Raw genomic sequence first — 22,565 nt, forward strand, 5'->3', positions numbered from 1 at the left:
TCCCGGGCTTTCTCTCCGCACGTCCCTCCCAATTCTCTCCACCATTCTCTACTTGGGGGGGCGGAGCCGTACCTCCTCTTCTGTTTCTTTAAGAAGCGTCGGCTCCTCCCCTTTGGGAGTCGCCGTCTGACGCGAGATGACAGCAGCGAGTTCGGTATGTCTATGCAAATAAGAGCCTCCTGAGGGCCAATGGGGAGCGGAAGTGCCGGAACCGCGGACCAATGGGGCGGGGGCGCTGGGGCTCACCATATAAGGAGCAGCCTCGCCATAAAAGGAAACATTGTATCTCTTTATATGGGGGGAAGGGTCGGGGGATCCCTCCGCCGCCAGCGCGTGGTCGCGGCCCCCTCCACCCGCCGTCTCGGCCGCGGCCAGCAGCCCCTGCCCCCCGGGGGACGCTGACGGCCGCCGGGCGCGCCGCCCGAGCACACGGACAGGGGGCGCTGCGCGCGGCCTGGGGCAACCCGGGCCACAGGGGCAGGAAAGTGAGGGCCCAGGTCGGCCCGGGCGTGCAGGGGCCCCGGGTTCGCTGCGGCGGCAGCTACAGCGATAGCGGCTCTAGAAGCATCAGGAGCGCGGGGTTGAGCCGGGAAGCCGATGGCGGCGGCAGCAGCGGCTCCGATTCCTCGCTGACTGCCCGTCCACCCTTCTGCATTGAGCGCCATGTTACCGAGCCAAGCTGGGGCCGCGGCGGCGCTGGGCCGGGGCTCGGCCCTGGGAGGCAGCCTGAACCGGACCTCGACGGGACGGCCGGGCGGTGGAGGTGGTGGCGGCGGCGGGACTCGCGGGGCTAACGGGGCCCGGGTCCCCGGGAACGGCGCGGGGCTCGGGCCGGGCCGCCTGGAGCGGGAGGCTGCAGCAGCGGCGGCAAGCGCCCCGGCGCCCACCGCGGGGGCCCTCTACAGCGGCAGCGAGGGCGACTCGGAGTCGGGCGAGGAGGAGGAGCTGGGCACCGAGCGGCGCGGCCTGAAACGGAGCCTGAGTGAGATGGAGCTCGGCGTGGTGGTCGGTGGGCCCGAGGCGTCGGCGGCGGCCACCGGGGGTTACGGGCCGGTGAGCGGCGCGGTGAGCGGGGCCAAGCCGGGTAAGAAGACCCGGGGCCGCGTGAAGATCAAGATGGAGTTCATCGACAACAAGCTGCGGCGCTACACGACCTTCAGCAAGAGGAAGACAGGCATCATGAAGAAGGTACCAGGCGGGGAGGCTGGCCGGCCACGGGGGACCGAGAAGGGGTGGGGACGCGCAGGGGGAGCCCGGGAGGAAGGCAGAGTCGAGGCGAAGGTGAGAGGCGGCGAATCCGCAGGAGGTGTGTGGGAGGAGATGGCTGTTACCGGAGTAGGGCGAAAGGGGTGGGGCGGTCAGGGAAATGTGGGGAGAGGGGAGATGCAGCGAACGTCCGGGGAAGAAGGGAAAGGCGCCGAGGTGGGAGTGACGGGCACCAGAGAGGAAGAGGGCCCTAGCGAGTGAAGGGGTAAGGAGGGGTAATGGGAAGCTGCAAGGCTGCCGGTACGGCATCTGATGAGACATAGGGGTCAGTAGGTCTTGTACTCCCGGCGCTGGGGCGAGGGAACGCTGGAAAGGCAGGGTGCAGAAGAGAAGGTAGGGAGGTGAAGAGCCTGGAGCTGGGAGGGTAGCTGTAATGACAACAATGAGCAAGCATGTGTGGGAGGAAGGTGGGCACCACCTGAGTAGTGCTGGCTGGAAAGACAGGCGGAACCTATCCGGGCTCAAGGGCCCCAGGTAAGGGAATAGGGCGGGAAAAGTGGTGTTGCCGTGAGCAGCAGGGACCAAGCCTTGCAATGACCATGTGTCTTCCATTGCCATCCCCTGGAAGCCGGCATCCTTCTAGTGGGACAGGCTGTGGAACCACCTGCCTTTGGGACAAATGTGGTTTTCAGCCCAAGGCAAAATCTGTGCATGGAATTTGGGAGAAAAACAGGGAGGTTTGCAGAGAAACATAGAAATTCCTCCTATGCCAGCCAGTTATCCAGTGAAAAGGAGTGAGGAGAAGAGGCATCTTGGGATGTAGAAGATGGGAAGGGATGGAAGCAGAGAAAATGGGAGCTAAGGAACTAGAACCTTGGGGGCTTTGGCCGTGTTTATATCTGTACCACATAGAAACCGGAGCTGCTCCCAAGGTGGGGTGTGGAACTTTCTTGGGAATGAGTGTGGCATCTGTAGGGTCATCCTTGAGGGCTCCCCGGTGTGTATTCACGGTGGGGTAAAACGCTTTGCCCTCAAGTCGATTCTGACTCATAGCAATCCTTTAGGACGGAGTAGAACTGCCTCATAGAGTTTCCAAGGAGCGCCTGGTGGATTCAGACAGCTGACCTTTTGGTTAGCAGCCACTTAACCGCTACGCCACGCCATGTTGGGGTGGTAGGTACTAATCTAGTCCCCACCTCGCATCACTCCCAACATTGCTGTATCAGTGTCCCTTGTCACTTAATCATTAGTGGAGAAGGTTGAGTGGGGAGCTTCATGGAGGAAAGACTGCTTTTTCCTCCCTTACTTATCCTGCCTCCCCATGAAAAAGAAAAAAGGGTAGTACAGTATTGCAGGGCAGAAGGACAACCAAGGCCCTGGCAACAGGTTAGGGCCTGTTGCAATTTCTGGGAAGACATATGGGACAGTTTGGAGCTTAGGTATCCCCTTATCCCTCATATCTTATATGACTTTCCATGTGGTCAGGACCCCATCCTGGTTCCTGTGACACTGTGGAGGGAGTGGGAGCCATCTCTCTGAAACACCAAGCTGTGGTGGGGTGCAGCTAACTGGACCCCTCTGGGTCACCTGTGGTCATATGTTCTGTCACCAGGCGGTGACTGTTTGCTTCAGGGATCTGCAGTTTGGTGGTATAACTCAAAGAAGCATGGATAGTTTTGCTGCTCCCCAGATCACCTTCTGATATCCTGATAGGACCCTAGAGTCACTGGAGAGGAAGGTCACGGGAGTTGGGGCTTGAGATCACTGTGGTCTTTTTCTCTTTTTTACTTTTAAAGCCAGGTCGGAATGAAAGTGAAAAGTTTTCTGACCTGCCCATCTTACCCCCCACTGCAGGCCTATGAACTGTCCACACTAACAGGGACACAGGTGCTGTTGCTGGTGGCCAGTGAGACAGGCCATGTGTATACCTTTGCCACCCGGAAACTGCAGCCCATGATCACCAGTGAGACAGGCAAGGCACTGATTCAGACCTGCCTCAACTCGCCAGACTCTCCACCTCGCTCAGACCCCACCACAGACCAGAGAATGAGTGCCACGGGCTTCGAAGAGACAGACCTCACCTACCAGGTGTCCGAGTCCGACAGTAGTGGGGAGACCAAGGTGTGTTTGGGTCACCTATCTGAGGGGAGGGAAGAGGAGAGGATTGATGGGCAGAGAAAGGAGGAGGTCCCTCTCCCTCCGTCACCCAAGAAGAATGGTGGATAGGTGCCTGCGGATGTGGAGTGGGTGTTAGTGCCTCTCATCCTGGGGGACAGGTGTTCATCCTCGCCATCCTGACACGAGGCCCGCCCCCTAGATAAGCGGGCGGCCTCCGTGCCCATATAAGGCCGGCTCCGGCTCCACGCCGGCCTCCCGCCCGCAACCCAACTGCCTGGCAGGGCCCTTGCATTCCTCCCGCCAGCTGTCTTCCCGCTGGGGGGCGGGGGGAGCGGGGGTGTAGCTTAGCCCTGCCCTCCCGACGCAGGGCCTCCAGGGACTAGGAAGGGAGCACTCGAGGGTCCCAGGGTCCTGGGAACCCAGTACTATCGGCGGGCTGGCTGGCTGGCCTGGAGACTACCTTACTAGTCAGCCGCCTAACCCCTCAGGATGTCCGGGCCTGGGCACGTTAGGGAGTGCATTCGCCCGCTGCAGCGCTGCCGGCCCTACTTAACGCCTCCCCCTTCCTTTTCCCGGTAAGGAGAGGGGGTGGGGTTTCCTCCCTTATTCGTGTTGGGAAGCTCCACCTTCCGGGTGGCCCTTAACTAACTGTCCAATTAGAGGAAGCGGCACTGTTTGCCTTAGCAACGCCTCCACCAATCAGGGACCTCAAGCCCGGCCGCTTAGCAAACATCCCTTGCTCTCCCACTCCTTACTCCCTGTCTTTGAGCCCCGCAGTCAGCTCAGTTTTCAGCTCTAGAGAATTTTCCTTCCCCTTCTAAGAATAAAGAGTCCCTGAGGGGGGTGTTGCCATCCTCTAGGCCCCCCGCTCCCATGGTGGCATATCGTCTGTAATAATTTTGAAACCTTTTTAGCAGTGGAGCTCATTTATTCCTAGGAAATTTTGCTGGATGACTGAGTTCCTTTGGTAGTTGAAATCTTAAGTATTTAGCATAAAGGACTTCATTGCTAAACCCCCAAGATCTCTCTCAAACCCTAAGCTTTCTGAAAAACTTTGATTCCCTGTCAGAAGCTTGGCAAATCAGATCTGGAAGGACTCTTTTAAAGAAAACATTTAGCCCAGCCCCCTCATGTTTACAGAATAGGAGAGCTGAGGCTCAGAGAGAGGAAGCGATTTGCCCAGGGTCATACAGATGGCCACTGTCAGAGCTAGGAACAGACTCCCTAGCCATTGTGATTACCACAGTCTGCAGGGACCAAGTACTTAGAGGATTATGATGATGATGATGGTTCTCATTGGAAGAGCAGCAAATAGTTGTGGCCCTTTTTATGTGTCAGGCTCTGTTCTAAGGCCTTTACATGTGTTAATTTAATCTTCACAAAAATCTATGAGGTATATATAACTCCTCTTTTACATATAGGAGACTGAAGCACAGTAGTTCAGTAACTTGCTGTGAGTCAGTCAGCAGGTAAATGGCTGAGCTGGAGTTTGAACTCAGGCAAATTGGCTCCAGAATCTGGGCTCTCAATCGCCATACAAAGCTTCTGCAAGGGCGGGGTCTGGTAGAGGCTCATTGCTTCATCTTTACTCTGAGTGTAGGATACACTGAAGCCGGCGTTCACAGTCACCAACCTGCCGGGTACCACCTCTACCATCCAAACAGCACCCAGCACTTCTACCACCATGCAAGTCAGCAGTGGCCCCTCCTTCCCCATCACCAACTACCTGGCACCAGTGTCTGCTAGCGTCAGCCCCAGCGCTGTCAGCAGTGCCAACGGGACTGTGCTGAAGAGTACAGGCAGCGGCCCCGTCTCCTCTGGGGGTGTCATGCAGCTGCCCACCAGCTTCACTCTCATGCCTGGTGAGTCGGGGGCAGGGAGAGATTCATCCTCCCTGGAGCAAATTGAGCATGTTAAGAGTGGGGTTAGGTTTGGCATGAGGAAATCCTCTTTCCCTGCTCAGAAGGAAGGCAAACTGGGGCCAGAGCCTGAGAGAAGCCTCCTATGTCCTGTTGTCAGGCATGTCCCACCCCACTGAAAACCCCTGCTATTCTTTTCAGTCACTTTGAATCATACTTTCTGGCCTAGTCTAGCTAGCATGGCTGTGTCCCAGTTGCCACAGGGCCAGAAGACATTCTCTATCATGAGTGGACAACACATCATGTCCTTGATGGGTCAATGCTAGCTCCTGGGTCAACTGAAGTCGGGGAGGCAAGCCTGGGGTATGAGGAAAAGGGAAGGGCAAGAGCAAAGTGTGGAAGCCTGTGTAGGTAAGATTCAGGACATGAAGGGCTTCTCTGGCTCCCAGGAAAGATAGTGATTAGAGTTGGGGACCAGGGTCCCAGGTTGTGGGTCTGGGGCTGTGCAAAGGTGCTTAGTGCAGGTGGTGGGGTGGGCAGGACAAAACATGAGTAAGTCTCTGTGTCTTGTAGGTGGGGCAGTGGCCCAGCAAGTCCCAGTGCAGGCCATTCAGGTGCACCAGGCCCCGCAGCAAGCGTCTCCTTCTCGGGACAGCAGCACAGACCTCACGCAGACCTCTTCCAGCGGGACAGGTATAGCTCGGGAGCCCTGTCACCTTCCCTGCCCCACCTCCCCCATGAGGCCTAGCAGCAGGTGCTCAGCAGCAGCCCTCCCTTAACTAAGGACAGAGGATGTCTTAGAAACTGAGGCTTTTTTGCCCTAATCCTCCTGGGAGACTCAAGTAAGGATGGCTGGGTTTTGAACCCTGCCTTACAGTGCGGCTATGGATTCTAGGAGAAAATTAGGAACCGTTGAAAACCACCCTTCTCATTCCAGTAAGGAATCTGAGGCCCAGAAAGGAAAGGTGACTTGCCCAAAGGCATACATTTACTTAATTACCAGAAAGGATTTATGAAGCAGTTGTCTCCATGTGGGAGGGTGTTCCGGGTTTTGAGTGGTCATAATTTCTCTCCAACATCTCTGGTCATTTCAGAAATGCTGGGACATTCTCAAAATAAAGTTACTTTTAAAAAGATTCTTGTTATTTACAACTTTCTTAAACAAAGTGTGATCTGTGGACTAGCACCACATCCCCTGGGAGCTTGATGGAAATGCAGATTCGTAAGCCTCACCCAAACCTACTGAACTTGAATCTGCGTTGTAACAAGATTCCCAGGGGGTTGTTTTTTAAAAGATGAACTTGTTAGCTGCATGTGATGAAAGAGGGAAGAGGAATGAAAACAGATTAAAAACTGGGATGATGGAGCTCCTATAAAAGGGAGAATCTGGGTTTCCCTGGAGTAGGTGGGTCATTGTAATACTTGTTTTTCTGCAAACCCTAGGGTTTCCGAATAGAGAATTCAGCAGATAGACAATTGAATAGTACAATATGATAGGTTACAATGAATGGTTGGTGCTATTGTGTTCAAGAAGAAATAAAGTTTTCCTTAGTGGATGACAGGTAGCAGAAGAGTCTTGTCTAGCTTCTGACCTGTTGAATGGCAACAGAGTGCTGGAGGCCCAGAATCACTGGGCCGGAACAGGGAGACTTTCAGTGCCGACCTTCCTAATGTGCCTCTGTATTTGCCAGTGACGTTGCCGGCCACCATCATGACATCGTCTGTGCCCACAACTGTGGGCAGCCACATGATGTACCCCAGCCCCCATGCGGTGATGTACGCACCCACCTCGGGCCTGGCTGATGGCAGCCTCACCGTGCTCAATGCCTTTTCCCAGGCACAATCCACCATGCAGGTGTCCCACAGCCAGGTGCAGGAGCAAGGTGAGTTGGAGGGGTGGGGCTGAGGAAAGGAAGGCCGTTACCTCCCTTACGCCTACTCAGATGCTTTACATACACACACACACTCACACACACAGTCAAATGCTCCCCCCCGCAACAGATGCCCACCTACACATATTCTATCTCTCACACACACACACACATGCAGATGTCCATATACGCCTGGATGGATGTGCACACACTCAAGGCCACTTGGACACTCATACCCACATACACCATCAAACACATTTGGATGCCCACACTAACAGGCAGCCTTGGGCACATATATCTGAGGCTCACCTGGTCATGTGTGCACTTATCACCACTACCCCAATATCTGGAATTTTCTCTTGAGTAAGTGATATGACTATCTCCTGTGGTTTTCCAATGCAGGTGGCATCCCCCAGGTGTTCTTGACAGCGCCATCTGGGACAGTACAGATTCCTGTTTCTGCTGTTCAGCTTCACCAGGTAGGTGGGGGCCCTATTCAACCCCATCCCGGCCAGGCACTTCTTTATCTTGACCTTGGGGGGACCTCATTACCAATTCATCAAAGCCAAAACCTCTAGCCAGGAGGCCTGTCCATTTTCTTGGTCAGGCCTATGGCAGACATGTAAGCAAGCAGGTAGGGGCTGGAGCTGGCTGGTCAGTTCCTGCCTCTTCCCTTCTTCGTATGCCCACTTCCCTTCAGATGGCTGTGATAGGGCAGCAGGCCGGGAGCAGCAGCAACCTCACCGAGCTACAGGTGGTGAACCTGGACGCCACCCACAGCACCAAGAGTGACTGATCCGCCCTGCCACCCTGGACAGATGGCCCAAGGGATGGCACCACTTATTTATTGTTGCCTTTTCACGTTTTCTTTACACACACGTTGACGGGGCGCAAGAGGGAGGCGGGGAGGAGGAGTGGGCAGCCACAGGACTGAGCCCTCTCACTCCAGCCAAAGAAATGGGCTTGCCCGCCTTCTACCCTGTCCTCCTTCCCCCTCGCCTCCTCGCTCCACCTCCCATTTCTATTGATGGTGGGGCTACCCTCCCTGCTCAGGCTCCCCTCGCCAGCTTGGCTCGATGTTTGCCATGAGTATTAGCTATACCCATTGGGACCGTGCCCACACACAGGCCTTCTGTGGGACTAGGTACTGTGTCCTCCCCTGAGGAAGCAGTTGGGGCCCTCTCCCTAGCCTCCTTGCTGATCCAAGTCAGCATTGTGTCCGCCACGGGCTGGGTAAAAAGAGCCCTGCCACTGCCCCTCAGGGAGCCAGCTGGGGAGGTGGGAGGCTTCTTTCCTCCTACCGCCACCCTGTGCCCCTTCAGCTTCTGAGTAGCTGGGCCTGTGCACTGGGCAGGTTCCTGGGGCCACCTGCCCTGCCTTGCCTCTCCCCTTGGACCTCCAGGGGCTCCTGGGATGGAGGGAACCACCAATGTTCCTTTCTCCCTCTTGTCTTCCCCTCCCCCTCCCAGCTGCTTAAAGTTGATTTTGAACTTTTTATTTGAGGAGACAAAGTGAAAACAAATCTATAAATATATATTTTTAAAATATTTAACTTTTTTTTATGGCGTTTTTCTTGTCCCCCTCCCTGCCCAAACTCCCCTTCCCTGGGGAGCCCTTGGGCTCCCCAGAACTGGCTGGGTCCCTGGGGATAGAGCAACCCCATGAGCTTGGGGCCCGTCAGTGTGTGGGGGAGATTCTGGGATTGCCCGGTCCTGGGTTGTTTCCAGGAAAAAGCCGGGGGAGGGGCCCTCAGGCCATGCCCCAATGGGGTGGGGAGGGTGACCCACAGCTCTGGGCCTCTTTTTGCCCTGTAGGGTATTGCTAGGGAGAGGAAAGAGGGAGACCAAATGTGGGGGTGGGGGAGGGAGGGTGTCAGGTTAGAGGCAACTGACTTCATTTGTGCCACATGCATGGGCATTGCAGCCTTGTGCTCCCCCAGGTCTGCAGCTGCTTGGGGCCCAAGTTGCAGTGAGCAGGGTGGGGTCTGGGAGGGGTGTGAGGCAGGAATAGGGGTCAGAAGAAGTGGGAGCGGCTCTTGGGCTGAGTATAGGCAGGGGAGCCAGAAATGGGCAGCTCTCCCAGGGAGTGAGCAGCTACTGTAATTTTTTAAATTAAGACAAAAAGCCTTGAAGAAAATGACTTTATTTTTCTAAGTGTAACCTCAGTATTTATGTAATTTGTACAGGGGCCGTGCCCCACCCCCTCTGCTCCCTTTGGGGTAGACCTTGAGGGTAGGCCAGCATAGGGGAGGGTTTTTTACCCTGTGTCAGAGCCTACCTTCACCACCTATATCCAGAAGAAGAGCTTTTTCAGAAATGGCAGCAGTTGGGGTAGTTCTGTTAACCCTTTGACTGCCTTCAGTAGGAACAAGCCTGCTTCTGTGGTTAGGTGAAGGGGTGGGGAAAGATTTTACACACAGCCTACTTATCAAGGGGATGATTTGCCGACATGTTTGAGAACCCCCTAACCTCTAATCCCCACTGCTGTCTTGCCCCAATTTGGGGTACCAAGATGGAAGTCACCTTTCTGGGCTTTTTTCCTAGAGATAGATGGGGCTTATGGGTGGCTTACGAGGCTGGGGCATGGCAAAGCAGGGGCCAGAGAGTGGGGGAGCTTGGGACTCAGGTTTGTAACTGCCCGGCCCCTTTGCTCTGCTCTTGTTTCACTCCACCACCACTCACTCACTCCCCACTGCCCCACCCATGGGAGGAGACTTTGATGAATTCCTCCTCTCCTTCCCACAAAAGACAGACCCAGTGAGTGAATCAGGCAAAGTGCTTATAATGTGTGTTGTGTGAGCGTGGCCTTGTGAGAACGTGTGCATCAGGGATGAGGTGGCATTTATATGTGCAGTGACCCTTGGTATTCCCTTTCCTTGGTGGCTCTGGGGTATGTGTGTGTATGTGTGCTTGAGTGAAAGTGTGTGTGAATGTAGGGTGTGTATGTCAGTGGTTTTTACTTAGCCTGGGATGCTGACCCAGGAAATAGTGGACGTGGTCACAGTCCTATGTACAGAGCTTTCTTTTGTATTAAAAAAAAAATACTCTTTCAATAAATGTATCATTTTTGTGCACAGATGGTTGGGTCTTTGCCTCTTTTTCCACTAGGGAGGGAGGGAGGGAGGTATAAACGTGAAGCAAACCCCCCAAAATTGCTGCTCTGAGAAGCAAGCCCGGCTGCTTGATGAAAAAAGAAATGCTAAGGGGTGGTCTGGGTTATTGAACTCTGTACGATTTAAGGAACATTTTTGGGGCACGAGCTTTTATCCCCGTGCATTGCTTTGCTAGGTGCTTGGTCAACAGTTCTACTCTGTCTTACAGGGTTGCTATGAGCCAGAATCGACTCGACGGCACTGTTTTTTTTTTTTTTTTTGGCCAACAGGGAGATGAGCAATTTTAAGAGGAAAGGTGGCACAACTAACCCAAGGCATTGCTGAATTTGGGAAACGCATGGGCACGCGACCTACTGAATAATTAGAGGACACCCCTGGACTGGGAGTGTGGGGAAGGGCCTGTGATTTGGGTTTCTAGGTTTCAAGATTAGGGGATGTTATGGTGGGAGATGAGGGTGAGGAAGGCAGACCAGTTAAGGGGAGGAGGGTTTTAAAGTTTTCTATGGATGGAAAGAGCTGCCTCAGTCAGCCTGTGGAGAAAGGAGCAATGTGACCCCCAACCCCCGGCTCTGCCTACTCGGCGCCCCCGCCACGCCCCGCTTCCCTAAGCAGCCGCTGCGAGGACTACGCATGCTCAGTTCGCGCGCTGTTCGCCCAATCTCGGCTTTGGGCCGCGGTGGGACCCGTAGCTGCGCGGCCGTGCGTACATTCGCGGTGTGACCCGGAAGGGAGCTGCTGAGGAGGCGGGGCCTGGACGGCGGGACCGGCCGCTGGGTTCCAGCGAGGGTCAAGCCGGGCGGTGGGAGGTGAGAGGACAGTTCCGTGCCGACCGGGCCCCTCCCCGGCCCCCCCCTTGCCCCCCTCGGGCCCCTTACCTACTCTGCGTGGAGCAGACGAAGGGAGTCTGGTCTTGCTTTCTGACACGCTCGGTCCTGTCAGCCTCCTCGGACCGCGCCCCCCATCCTCACCCCGCCCCCCAGGCCCCTTCCCACTGCCGTACTGGCTTCCTCCACCGCCCTCACTGGCCTGCAAGCTCGGGCCTGACCTTGCTACCTGCTGGCCTCATCCACCAGTCCAGGCCGCACCCCTGCACACCTCAATTTGTTGCTCCTGGTCTAGGTCCACCTTAGGCGGGGGGCCCTCTCCCCGCCCCTTTGGGCCTATCTGACTGTTGTACTTCTCCACCGTGCTCTAACCAGGAGCCCATCACCGCTTCATTGGCTACCTCCCAGCCTATACTGACCGGACCGCTGCCCCCATCTAGGTCCACACCCTTCAGTTCCCCTCTGCTGTACTCTTTTCTTCTACTCTCATCTTCTATTCCTATAACCCCGCATGACCCCTGCCCTGATCACCTGTTCTCCATCTGGTTTTACCTTCCATTTTGATTCTCACCGTTGCCTGTTGCCCCTACACCCCCTTCATATCACGCATATCCTGATCACTAGCATAGCCGCGACCCCATTCCCGTTTATAATCTTCTTCTGATTTAATAACCTCATATTTTTTTTTATCTGATGTGTCTCTACCTCTCCCATCTAAGAATAATAGAATTAGTTTGTTTACTGAGCACTCATCGTGTGTCATACATTGTTCTAAGTGCTTTACATACGTGATCTTATTAGATCTTTACAACAGCTTAGTAAAGTAGGTATGAATATTATCACTGTCCTGCAGATGAGGAAACTGAGGCTAGGAAGTTAAGTAAGTTGCCCAAAGCTTTGCAGTTAGTAAGTCAAAGACCCAGAATTCAAAGTCACATTTATCTGACTCTGACATCTGTATTATATTGCCTCTCTAATAATACCCCCACTATCTCCTGGCCTCATTCCCTACTACTGAGCCCCATTACTGCCACCTCCATTTACATCTACCTTAACCTTACTTAGACCCTCACAATACATACAGCATAAGTGTGGGGTGGGACCTGATCTTTTTCCCCCTAATTTTATCTGACTTTTAGGCTCTTACCCCCCTTCACAATACTCCTAAATGTTCCCCATTCAACCACATCCCAACCTCCTTTTCCATCTCCTTTCTCTGTATCTGCCGTGGCCTACCCGTTTATACACATTCCATTTTTTTCCCATCATTTATACTACCTGTCCTGTCCCTCCCTGATCCTGAAATCCTAATAGTATCTGCCATCTCACATGCTGCTGTCCCTCCTGCTCACCCATGTCATCCTTCTAAGTCCTGATGTGTACCCCTCAGCCACCCTGCTCCTCTGCTCAAATTGTCTTGCTTAACTGTCACTCTTGTTACCTTGCCTATGATTCTTTTCATTCTCTTTCTTGTAACCTCTCCCATTTTTTAAACCCATCTTTTCATACCCTTGCTATTCTTACTCCATGTTCCTTCTCTTATAAATCCCAGAGTGTGTTTAGCTATTTATTCCATCCTATTCCTGGCCTTTTCTGTTTGATGCCTGAATTCGACCATGCATCCTACCAGTCACCACCTGTCTGTATCAAGATTCCACACCCTCCATGTAACCTTTTCACTTTCCCATACTGCTTTTATCTTTTTCCTTGTCCCAGGAGGTCAGGATGGTGGGGGAACGGTGCACCAGGGACCTCATGGTGCCCTTGGGGCCTCGACTGCAGGCATTTCCTGAAGAACTCCTTCGACAGCGGCCTGGGCACGATGGGTGTCCTGAATACCTGATCCGATGGAGTGTCCTGAAGTGCGGGGAAGTGGGCAGAGTGGGTGTGGGCTCTGAAGAGAAGGCAGAGCATATCCTCATGTGGCTGTCAGCTCCTGAGGTCTATGCCAACTGCCCCATGCTGTTAGGCGAGCGGGTGCTATCTAAGGGACCTCAGCACGAACCAGCTGGGGGTTCAGGAAGCTTTCCTCGAGACCCAGGAGGCCTGGATGAAGTGGCAATGGGAGAGATGGAGGCTGATGTGCGGGCGCTGGTACGCAGGGCTGCCAGGCAGCTGGCAGAAGGTGGGACCTCGAGCCTCACTGCTGCTGTGCTGCACACCATCCATGTTCTCAGTGCCTACGCGAGCATTGGACCCCTCACCGGGGTCTTTAGGGAGACAGGCGCCCTGGACCTGCTCATGCAGATGTTGTGCAACCCTGAACCTCAGATCCGTCGTAGTGCTGGCAAGATGCTGCAGGCTCTGGCAGCCCACGACGCTGGTAAGAGTCAGCCAGAGAAGAAGGAAAGCATTGGAGAGAATGGGGCCACAGGGGTAAGAACAGAAATAAGGAGAGAGTTCCCAACTCTGTACAGAGAACCTAGTGTTTGCTGAATTTCAATTCAATGTAGAGGAAAAACATAGATTAATAGACTATTACAGGTATTGTATGAGCAGTATAAAATGCTAGCACCTGGCTTGTCTGTCCATTATCAGTGTAATGGCAAAGAAGAGAATAGGGTAGGTGTTTTTTTTTTAAACTATGGGTTGAGATTTATTAGTTGGTTGTGAAATCAACCTAGTGGGGAATAGTCAACATTTAAAAAAAACAATACCAGTGCATAGCACTTAGTAAGGGTAAGTTTTGTAGCCTGAAATGTTTCAGTTATAAGTATGTATGTTTGTACTAGATTCAGTGTAGAATATATTTATCACTGTGAGTCTCAGTCATAAAGATGTTTGAAAGCCTCGGGCTAAGAGATAGTCTAGGGACAGCAAGGAGAAAGTATTGAAGAGGCAGGAGAAGTTACTGATTGGGTGTGGATTACAGGGAGCCGGGCTCATGTCCTTCTGTCGCTGAGCCAGCAAGATGGCATTGAGCAGCACATGGACTTTGACAGCCGCTATACTTTGCTGGAGCTGTTTGCAGAGACCACATCTTCTGAAGAACACTGCATGGCCTTTGAGGGCATTCACCTGCCTCAGGTACTCCAGCAGCTGTGTGGGAAGTGCTGTGTATGAGGCTTAGGGCGTCATTTCTGAAAATGTGTTTCAGGACTGTTCAGCAGCCCCAGAGCCACCTGGGGTCTTTGTTAAAGTGAAGGTTCATACCCCCCTCCCCACCCTAGACTTTCGTAGTCAGAATCTCTGAGATTGGGGCCCAGGAATCTGTGTTTTAAGACATTCCCTGTATTTTTCTTATACACACCAAAGTTTGAGAACTACAGGCCTGGGGAGGAGGCCTCTATAGTTTTCTGTAGAGAATGATACTGAAGGGGAAGAGGAGGGGCTAAAGCTGGAAGAAGATGAACCTAGGCCAAAGATTATATCCTGCAGATCCCAGGAAAGCTGCTCTTCTCCCTGGTGAAGCGCTACTTATGTGTCACTTCCCTGCTGGATCAGCTGAATAACAGTCCAGAGCCCGGGGCTGGAGACCATGGCTTCCACTCCCCCACAAGGGAGGAGTTCAGCAGGGAGAAGAGCCGTGGGCAGCGGGAGCTGGAGTTCAGTATGGCTGTGGGCAACCTCATCTCTGAGCTGGTGCGGAGCATGGGCTGGGCCCGGAACCTCAGTGAACAAAGCATGTCGCCACCCCGGCCAACCCGTTCCATCTTTCAGCCCTGTGCTTCAGGCCCCAACCTGTTACTCCCCACCATCATCACCACCCCTAGAAGGCAAGGGCGGGCTCTCCGCCAACGCTCTGAGTTCTCAAGTCGTAGTGGCTATGGTGAGTATGTGCAGCAGACGCTGAAGCTGGGAATGCGAGTGCGCATGCTGGACGATTACGAGGAGATCAGTGCTGGGGACGAAGGCGAGTTCCGGCAGAGCAACAGTGGCGTGCCCCCTGTACAGGTGAGCGAGCGTGTGATGGTATACTGTGAGGACGTGGCTGGGGCTTCCGTGCAGGAGAAAACCCCTGGGGCAACTGGGGTGGTAAAAGGGGGTCAGCAGTTGACCCCCTCAGAGAGGAAGGAGGCTGTTTGGAGAACTGAGAAAATCTGGGAGGGGCTGTGAACTCAGGGAGAGACTCACATCCAGGGAGCAGAAACTAGTACAGCAAGACCCCTTTCCTCTCACCTCAGAAGAAAGGTAAGGGAGACCACAAGGGAGTGTTGGAACACCAAGGTTAGGAAGAGGTAAGGGCAAGATAGGAACAGAAGGCCTTTAGCTACGTGGAAGATTTTCCAAACCTGGCCAGATGTGTTTCTGAGGGCTTTGTGCCCCAGGTCTGAGCCCAGCCATGTCTTAAGCCCTCACAGCCTAGAGCTCAGAGGGGTTGAGCCCTCTCTATTCTCCTGCACCCTTTCTTCTTCCCTCCATACCAGGTCTTCTGGCAGTCAACGGGCCGTACCTACTGGGTGCACTGGCACATGCTGGAGATCCTGGGTCCTGAGGAAACTGCTGAAGATACGCCTTCAGCAGCTGTGGAGAAGGGGGCAGGGGCTACTGTGTTGGGCACAGGTAAGCTTAGGTGGGGACATAGACAGCATGTCTCTGAACAGAGGAGTAGTGACTGGAATGAAGCCACTCCTGCCCAGAAGCTGCCCCAGCCTCAGAAATCTCTATTTCTGATGGATACTGATACCCCTGTGCCTCTATCCTCAGCATTTCCCTCTTGGGACTGGAAGCCTGTGGACGGGCTCTACTCTCTGCCATACCTCCAGCCTGAGCCTCAGAAGAATGAAGAATTAGGATACCTGACCAAGGCTGAGTGGTGGGAGTTGCTTTTCTTCATCAAGAAGTTGGACATATGTGAGCAGGAGCCAATATTCCAGAATCTTCGGGAGAACCTGGATGAGGTATTATTATAGGCCTGAGATACCTGGGTAGGGTTTGTAATGGGGTCAGAGGTGGCACTCTCTAAGGGGTGTTCTAGATATGGGACACCACCTAGGGGGAGGCTGGAACTAGATGTTAGTGAGTATGAGGGGTCCTGCTGGGGGAGGAGGCAAATGCTGAGAAGGTCTAGGATGTAGAAGGTGTGCAGAGCATGGCGTGTGGTGGCCACCTGTCCCATACTGTCCCTGGGACCTTTGTGTTTGCTTGTCCCTGAAATACACACCCCCTTCTGTTGACAGACCGTGGGTGAAGAGGCCCTAGGTGAGATTTCCGTGCCCGTAGAGATGGCCGAGGGTCTGCTGCAGGTTCTCCGTAATCGCTTTGAGGGCAGCACTCTCAGTGACCTGCTCAACTCCCAAATCTACACCAAGTATGGGCTGCTACCTGATGAACTAAGCAGCTCGTCTTCTTCACGAAGTCACTCGTGTACCCCAGATCCAGAAGAGGAGTCCAAGTCAGAGGCTGATTTCTCAGAGGAAGACACTGAGTTCCCCAAAGTGAAGACTGTGTCCCCTAAGGCAGAGGCTGAACCCGCCAAGGCAAAAGTTGAGCCCCCCATGGCACAGAGTGATTCACAGCTCTTTAACCAGCTTCTGGTGACTGAGGGGATGGCTTTGCCCCCTGAGATGAAGGAGACAGCCAGTGGTAAGTCACTTTCTGGGAGGGGAGGGTAAAGAAGTTAGAACAAGTTAGGGTAGAGGGAAGACCATGGCATAAGGTCACCGTCGCATGGGAAAATACCTGGGAACCACGTATCCATCTTCCTCGCTTTGACCTTGATTATATCTGAATAACCATCACTCCCTTTCTTCAGTTTCCCTGGGCAAGGAGGTTCATTTTCCAGGGTATCTGCGTCTTCTTTGTTTGACCATTAGATCCCTCACACAAAGCTGGGAAAGTTCTATATGCAAGCCACAGTAATGTATAATGTTGTATTTAAATATCAGTGGGGGTAACTGGGCTTGATGTTTATAGACTTTCCAACTCAGAGGTGCCACAATTCTTTTAGCCACCGCTTTTCCCCCACCAATTTCAGAAATGGCTAGAGGCTTGCGGGGTCCTGGTCCGCGAAGTTCCCTGGATCAGCATGTGGCAGCGGTCGTGGCCACTGTGCAGATATCCAGCTTGGACACAAGCCTTCAGCTTTCAGGGCTCTATGCCCTCTCTCAGGCTGTGGAGGAGGTCACTGAGCGGGACCACCCTTTGGTCCGTCCTGACAGATCTCTGAGGTCAGAATGTTGGGGAGGAAAGAGGTTTTGGTTTAAGCTGTCAGCGGTATAGAAGCTATGGTAGACAGGGGAGGAACTGTGAGGTCAAGATTTTGAAAGCTGGGGGTGAAAGAAGGGTCAGCCTGAGGAACAGCTTTGCAGGAGAATGGGATTTTATGATGGCTGTATTTTTTAACACTTACTCTGTACACAGTGTTTTACATGCATTCTCTCCATAAATCTTCCTAATACCTCAGGAAGAGTTGATACTATTTTTATCCCATTATATGGGTGAGGAAACTGAGGCTTAGAGAATTTAACTTGCCCAGAGTTTTACAAGTGGCAGAGCCAGGCTTCAAATGCAGGTCCTTTTGGCTCTAGAGCTTGATTTTTTCTGTTTTTCTTCTCTCCCCTCCCCTATACTTTCTTTTTAAAGTTTTTACATATTTCTTAGTTATACAAATAATGTATGAATACACTCTTCATTTTAAAAACTTGAAGAATATAAAAAAACAGAATGAAACGCCAAAGTCCTTTTTCACTGGTGTTATCAGTCTCGTGTATCCTTCAGACCTATGTATTCACATTTGTAATTGCGTGTTTGGAAATAGAAAATTTTCTCAGTTTGTTTTAACATGTGTAATCACACACCACATGCTTCTCCAACTTTTTTTCACCCACTCAGTATGTCTTAGAGGGCTTTCCATGTCAATCTATATAGAGCTACCTCATTATTTTCACTGCTGCATGGTATGGTTGTATCCAAATTCAAATACAGTGTTGTAATAAATCTCTTTTCCCTCAAATCTGCCAATACTGGATATTATCTTTCTTTAATCTCTCAGATTGGCAAAATTTAAAGTGATTTGATGGCATGTTTCCTCAGTTCTAGTGAAGTTAGGCTTATTTGCATGCATTTATTCTTTGTGTTTTCTCTTGTGAATATTCTGTTCTTATTCTTTGCCTACTTTTTTATTGTGTCTTTGTTCTTATTGCCGTATATACATTCTTTATGCATTCTAGATATTAATTCTTTATCAAATATTTATTCAAAATCTTATTAGCTTTATTTTACTGATTATAAAAATAATGCAAGATGTATAATAAAAGAAGAGATTGAAACAGTAGTAAAAAACCTTCCAACAAAGAAAAGTCCAGGACCACCAGATGGCTTCACTGGTGAATTCTACCAAACATTTAAAGAACTAGCACCAGTTCTTCTCAAACTCTCCGAAAAAATACAGCAAGAAAGAATGCTTCCTAACTCATTATACAAGGCTAACATTACCCTGAGAGCAGAGACTAATAAAGACACTACAAGAGAAGAAGAGTACAGACTAGTATTCCTCATAAATATGTTCTTGTTGTTAGGTGCTGTTGAGTTGGTTCGGACTCAAAGCGACCCTGTGTACAACAAAATGAAACACTGTCTGGTTCTGTGTCATCCTCACAATCATTGTTACGCTTGAGCCCACTGTTGCAGCCAGTCCATCTCATTGAGAGTTTTTCTCTTTTTTCACTGACTCTCTACCAAGCATGATGTCCTTCTACAGGGACTGGCCCATCCTGATAACATGTCCAAAGTATGTGAGATGAAGTCTGGCATCCTCACTTCTAAGGAGCGTTCTGGCTATACTTCTAAGACAGATTTGTTTGTTTTTCTGGCAGTCCATGGTATATTCAATATTCTTTGCCAACACCTTAGTTCAAAGGCGTCGATTCGTCTTCAGTCTTCTTTATTCCTTACAAATATAGATGCAGAAGTCCTCAACAAAATACTAGGAAACTGAATGTAACAGCATATTAAAAGGATTATACACTATGACCAAGTGGGATTTATCCCAGGAATACAGAGGTGCTTCAACATAAGAAAAACCAATCGTTGTAATACCCACAAAGGAAAAACCACATGATCATCTCAGTTGATGCAGAATTGGCATTTGAGAAGATGCAATACCTTTTCATCACAGAAATACTCAGAAAACTAGGAATAGAAGGGAAACTTCTCAACGTGATAAAGGATGTTTATGAAAAACCCGTAGTGAATTTCATACCTGTTGGTGAAAGACTGGAAACTCTCCCCTGAAGATCAGAAACAAGACAAAGATGCCTGCATTTACCACTGCTATTTAACATTTGTACTAGAAGTCTTAACCGGAGTAATTAAGCCAGAAAAATAAAAGGTATCCATATCAGAAGAGAAGAAGTAAAGATATCTGTATTTGCATTTGGCATGAAGATCCCAAAGAATCCACAGGAACGCTACTAGAGCTGATCTGTGAATTCAGCAGAGCTGCTGGGTGCAGGATCAGCACACAGAAAGTTGTATTTCTATACATCAGCAGTGAACAATCTGAAAAGGAAATTAAGATAATAATTTCTTTTACAGTATCATCTAAAACAATAAAATACCTAGGAATAGAGTTAACTAAGGAGAAGAAAAACCTTCACACTGAAAACTATAAAACACTGCTGAAAGAAATTAAAGGAGATATAAATGAATGGAAAGACATCCCGTGTTCATGGATTGGACGACTTAATATTGTTAAGATGTAAATTCTAACCAAAATGATTTACAGATACAATGCAATTCCTATTAAAATTACAACAACTCCAACATCCTTTTTGCAGAAAGGGAAAAGCTGATCCTCAAATTTATATGGAATTGCAAGGGACACCAAATAGCCAAAACAATCTTGAGGGGAAAAAAAAAAAAAAGAACAAAGAAGGAGGACTCATACTTCCCAATTTCAAAACATATTATAAAGCTACATACTCAAAACAGTGTAGTACTGATATAAGGATAGACATATAGACTAATGGAACAGAATTTAGAATCCAGAAATAAGCCCATGCGTGTATGATCAATTTATTTTCTACAATGGTGACAAAACCATTCAGTGGAGAAAGTCTCTTCAACAAATGGTGCTGGGACAACTGGATCTCCATGTGCAGAAGAATGAAGTTGAACCCCAAACCTTACAACATAAACAACATTTTGAAGCCATTAATTCAAAATGGATTAATGATCTAGATATAAGAACTAGTACCATAAAATACTTAGAAGAAAACATAAGGGTAAAGGTTCAGGACCTTCTTTTAGGCAATGGATTCTTAGTTATGAAGCCAAAGCATGAGCAACAAGAGAAAAAATAAACTGGACCTTATCAAAATTAAAAACTTCTGTATATCAAGGGACATTATCAAGAAAGTGAGAAGACAACCACGGAAAGGGAGAAAATATTTGGAAACCATGTATCACATAAGGGTTTAATATCCAGGATATATAAAGCACTCTTAAAACTCAAACACAAAAAGAATAACAACCTAATTAAAAAATGGACAAAGGACTTCAACAAACATTTCTCCAAAGAAGATGCACAAATGACCAATAAGCACATGAGAAGATGCTCAATATCATTAGCCATTAGGGAAATGCACTTCAAAACCATAAAGAAATACAACTTTATACCCACTAACATGGCCTTTATTAAAAAACAACAACAAAATATAGCGAATGTTGGTGAGAATGTGGAGAAATTGGAACACATGTACATTGCTGGTGGGGATGTAAAATGGTGTAGCCATTGTGGAAAGCAGTTTGACGGTTCCTTAAAAAGTTAAATATAGAATTACCATAACCAAAAAACCAAACCCCCTGCCCTGCCGTCAAGTCATTTCTGACTCATAGCGACCCTGTAGGAGTAAAACTGCCCCATAGGGTTTCGAAGGCTGCAGGGTTTGCAGAAGCAGACTGCCACGTCTTTCTCTCATGGAGTGGCTGGTGGATTCAAACCGCCGACCTTTTGGTTAGCAGCCAAGAACTTTAATCACTACCACCAAACCCAAACCAAACCCATCATCATTAAGTCGATTCCGACTCATAGTGACCCTATAGGACAGAGTAGAACTGCCCCGTAGGGCTTCCAGGGAGCACCTGGTGGATTTCAACTGCTGACCTTTTGGTTAGCAGCCGAACTCTTAACCACTATGCCATCAGGGTTTCCCCAGAATTACCATATGAAACAGCAATTCCAAAACAATTGAAAACAGTGGCTCAAACAGACACATGTACAGCAGTGTTCATTGTAGCATTGTTCACAATAGCCAAAAGGTGGCCACAACCCAAATATCCATCTATGTATGAATGGATAAATAAAATATATATATTTTTAAACCATGCAGTATCCCCTTGTTCTGTTCTAAAAACTGCTTCTTGGTCTTTGTACAGGTTCCTCATGAGCACAATTAAGTGTTCTGGAATTTCCATTCTTCACAATGTTATTCATAATTTGTTACCCACACAGCCAATGCCTTGGCATAGCCAATAAAACACAGGTAAACATCTTTCTGGTATTCTCTGCTTTCAGCCAAGATCCATCTGACATCAGCAATGATATCCCTCTTTCCACTTCCTCTTCTGGATCTGGCAGTTCCCTGTCAATGTCCTGCTGCAACCGTTTTTGAGTTATCTTCAGTAGAATTTTACTCACATGTGATATTAATGATATTGTTCAATAATTTCTGCATTCTAATGGATCACCTTTCTTTGGAGGGGGCACAAATATGGATCTCTTCCAGTCGGTTGGCCAGGTAGCTGTCTTTCAAATTTCTTGAGTGACCGCTTCCAGTGTTACATCTGTTTGTTGAAACATCTCAATTGGTATTCCGTCAATTCCTGGAGCCTTGTTTTTCGCCAGTGCCTTCATTGAAACTTGAAATTCTTCAGTTCCTGATCATATGCTACTTCCTGAAATAAACATTAACCAATTCCTTTTTGTACAGCGACTCTGTATTCCTTCCATCTTTTTTTTTTTTTTTAATTGTGCTTTAGATGAAGGTTTACAGAGCAAATTAATACACATATTGTTTTGTGACATTGGTTGCCAACCCCAGGACCTGTCAACACTGTCCTCTTCTTGGCCTTGGGTTCCCCGTTACCAACTTTCCTGTCCCCTTCTGCATTCTCGTCCTCACCCTTGGGCTGGTGTGCCCATTTAGTCTTGTTTTGTTTTATGGGCCTGTCTAATCTTTGGCTGAAAGGTGAACCTCAGGAGTGACTTCAGTGCTGAGTTAAAAGTGTATCCAGGGGCCATACTCTCAAGGTTTCTTGAGCCTCTGTCAGACCAGTAAGTCTGCCCTTTTTTTGTGAGTTACAGTTTTGTTCTACATTTTTCTCCAGTGCTGTCTGGGACCCTCTCTTGTGATCCCTGCCTTCCATCTTCTTTTGATGCTTCCTGCTTTGTTCAATATTTTGCTCATAGAATCCTTCACTATTGCAACTCAAAGCTTGAATCTTTCCTTCAGTTCTTTTCAGCTTGAGAAATACCAAGCATGTTCTTCCTGTTTGGTTTTCTAACTCCAGGACTTTGCACATTTCATTGTAATACTTTGTCTTCTCGAGTCACCCTTTGAAATCTCCTTTTCAGCTCTTTTACTTCATCATTTCTTCCCTTCACTTTAGCTGCTCTGTGTTCAAAAGTAAG

At 49.9% G+C, this 22,565-nt stretch overlaps 2 protein-coding genes across 4 annotated transcripts in view; both read left to right on the plus strand.

Annotated features, from left to right (window-relative positions):
• Positions 1-309: 309 nt before the first annotated feature.
• Positions 310-8,601, plus strand: SRF (serum response factor). Of its 2 annotated transcripts, XM_049892605.1 has the most exons (7): positions 310-1,188; positions 3,061-3,327; positions 4,925-5,186; positions 5,757-5,876; positions 6,875-7,066; positions 7,457-7,533; positions 7,755-8,601. In XM_049892605.1, the coding sequence occupies exons 1-7, from the start codon at positions 664-666 to the stop codon at positions 7,848-7,850; spliced, it is 1,539 nt and encodes a 512-aa protein (XP_049748562.1). In that variant the 5' UTR covers positions 310-663; the 3' UTR covers positions 7,851-8,601. The 2 variants fall into 2 exon arrangements, with proteins under 2 accessions (XP_049748562.1, XP_049748552.1); XM_049892595.1 differs by having other exon boundaries at positions 7,457-7,848.
• A 2,270-nt stretch (positions 8,602-10,871) lies between these two features.
• Positions 10,872-22,565, plus strand: part of CUL9 (cullin 9) — a 44,031-nt gene continuing 32,337 nt past the window's right edge. For both annotated transcript variants that reach the window (XM_049892619.1, XM_049892626.1), the window contains exons 1-8: positions 10,872-10,972; positions 12,707-13,313; positions 13,863-14,017; positions 14,369-14,884; positions 15,358-15,493; positions 15,638-15,831; positions 16,111-16,516; positions 16,908-17,100. In XM_049892619.1, the coding sequence (XP_049748576.1) occupies positions 12,716-13,313; positions 13,863-14,017; positions 14,369-14,884; positions 15,358-15,493; positions 15,638-15,831; positions 16,111-16,516; positions 16,908-17,100 (2,198 nt within the window). In that variant the 5' untranslated portion in view covers positions 10,872-10,972; positions 12,707-12,715. The remainder of the gene's footprint in view (positions 10,973-12,706; positions 13,314-13,862; positions 14,018-14,368; positions 14,885-15,357; positions 15,494-15,637; positions 15,832-16,110; positions 16,517-16,907; positions 17,101-22,565) is intronic.

The sequence above is a fragment of the Elephas maximus genome, chromosome 1, assembly GCF_024166365.1.
Source record: "Elephas maximus indicus isolate mEleMax1 chromosome 1, mEleMax1 primary haplotype, whole genome shotgun sequence".
NCBI lineage: Eukaryota > Metazoa > Chordata > Mammalia > Proboscidea > Elephantidae > Elephas > Elephas maximus.

What these genes read in the sequence shown, in the direction of transcription:
- SRF (XM_049892595.1), top strand. Translation starts at nt 664, where the DNA reads ATGTTACCGAGCCAAGCTGGGGCCGCGGCGGCGCTGGGCCGGGGCTCG. An exon ending in CAGCTTCACTCTCATGCCTG is followed by an intron (nt 5,187 to 5,756) that starts GTGAGTCGGGGG and finishes TGTGTCTTGTAG; the next exon opens with GTGGGGCAGTGGCCCAGCAA. An exon ending in GACCTCTTCCAGCGGGACAG is followed by an intron (nt 5,877 to 6,874) that starts GTATAGCTCGGG and finishes TGTATTTGCCAG; the next exon opens with TGACGTTGCCGGCCACCATC.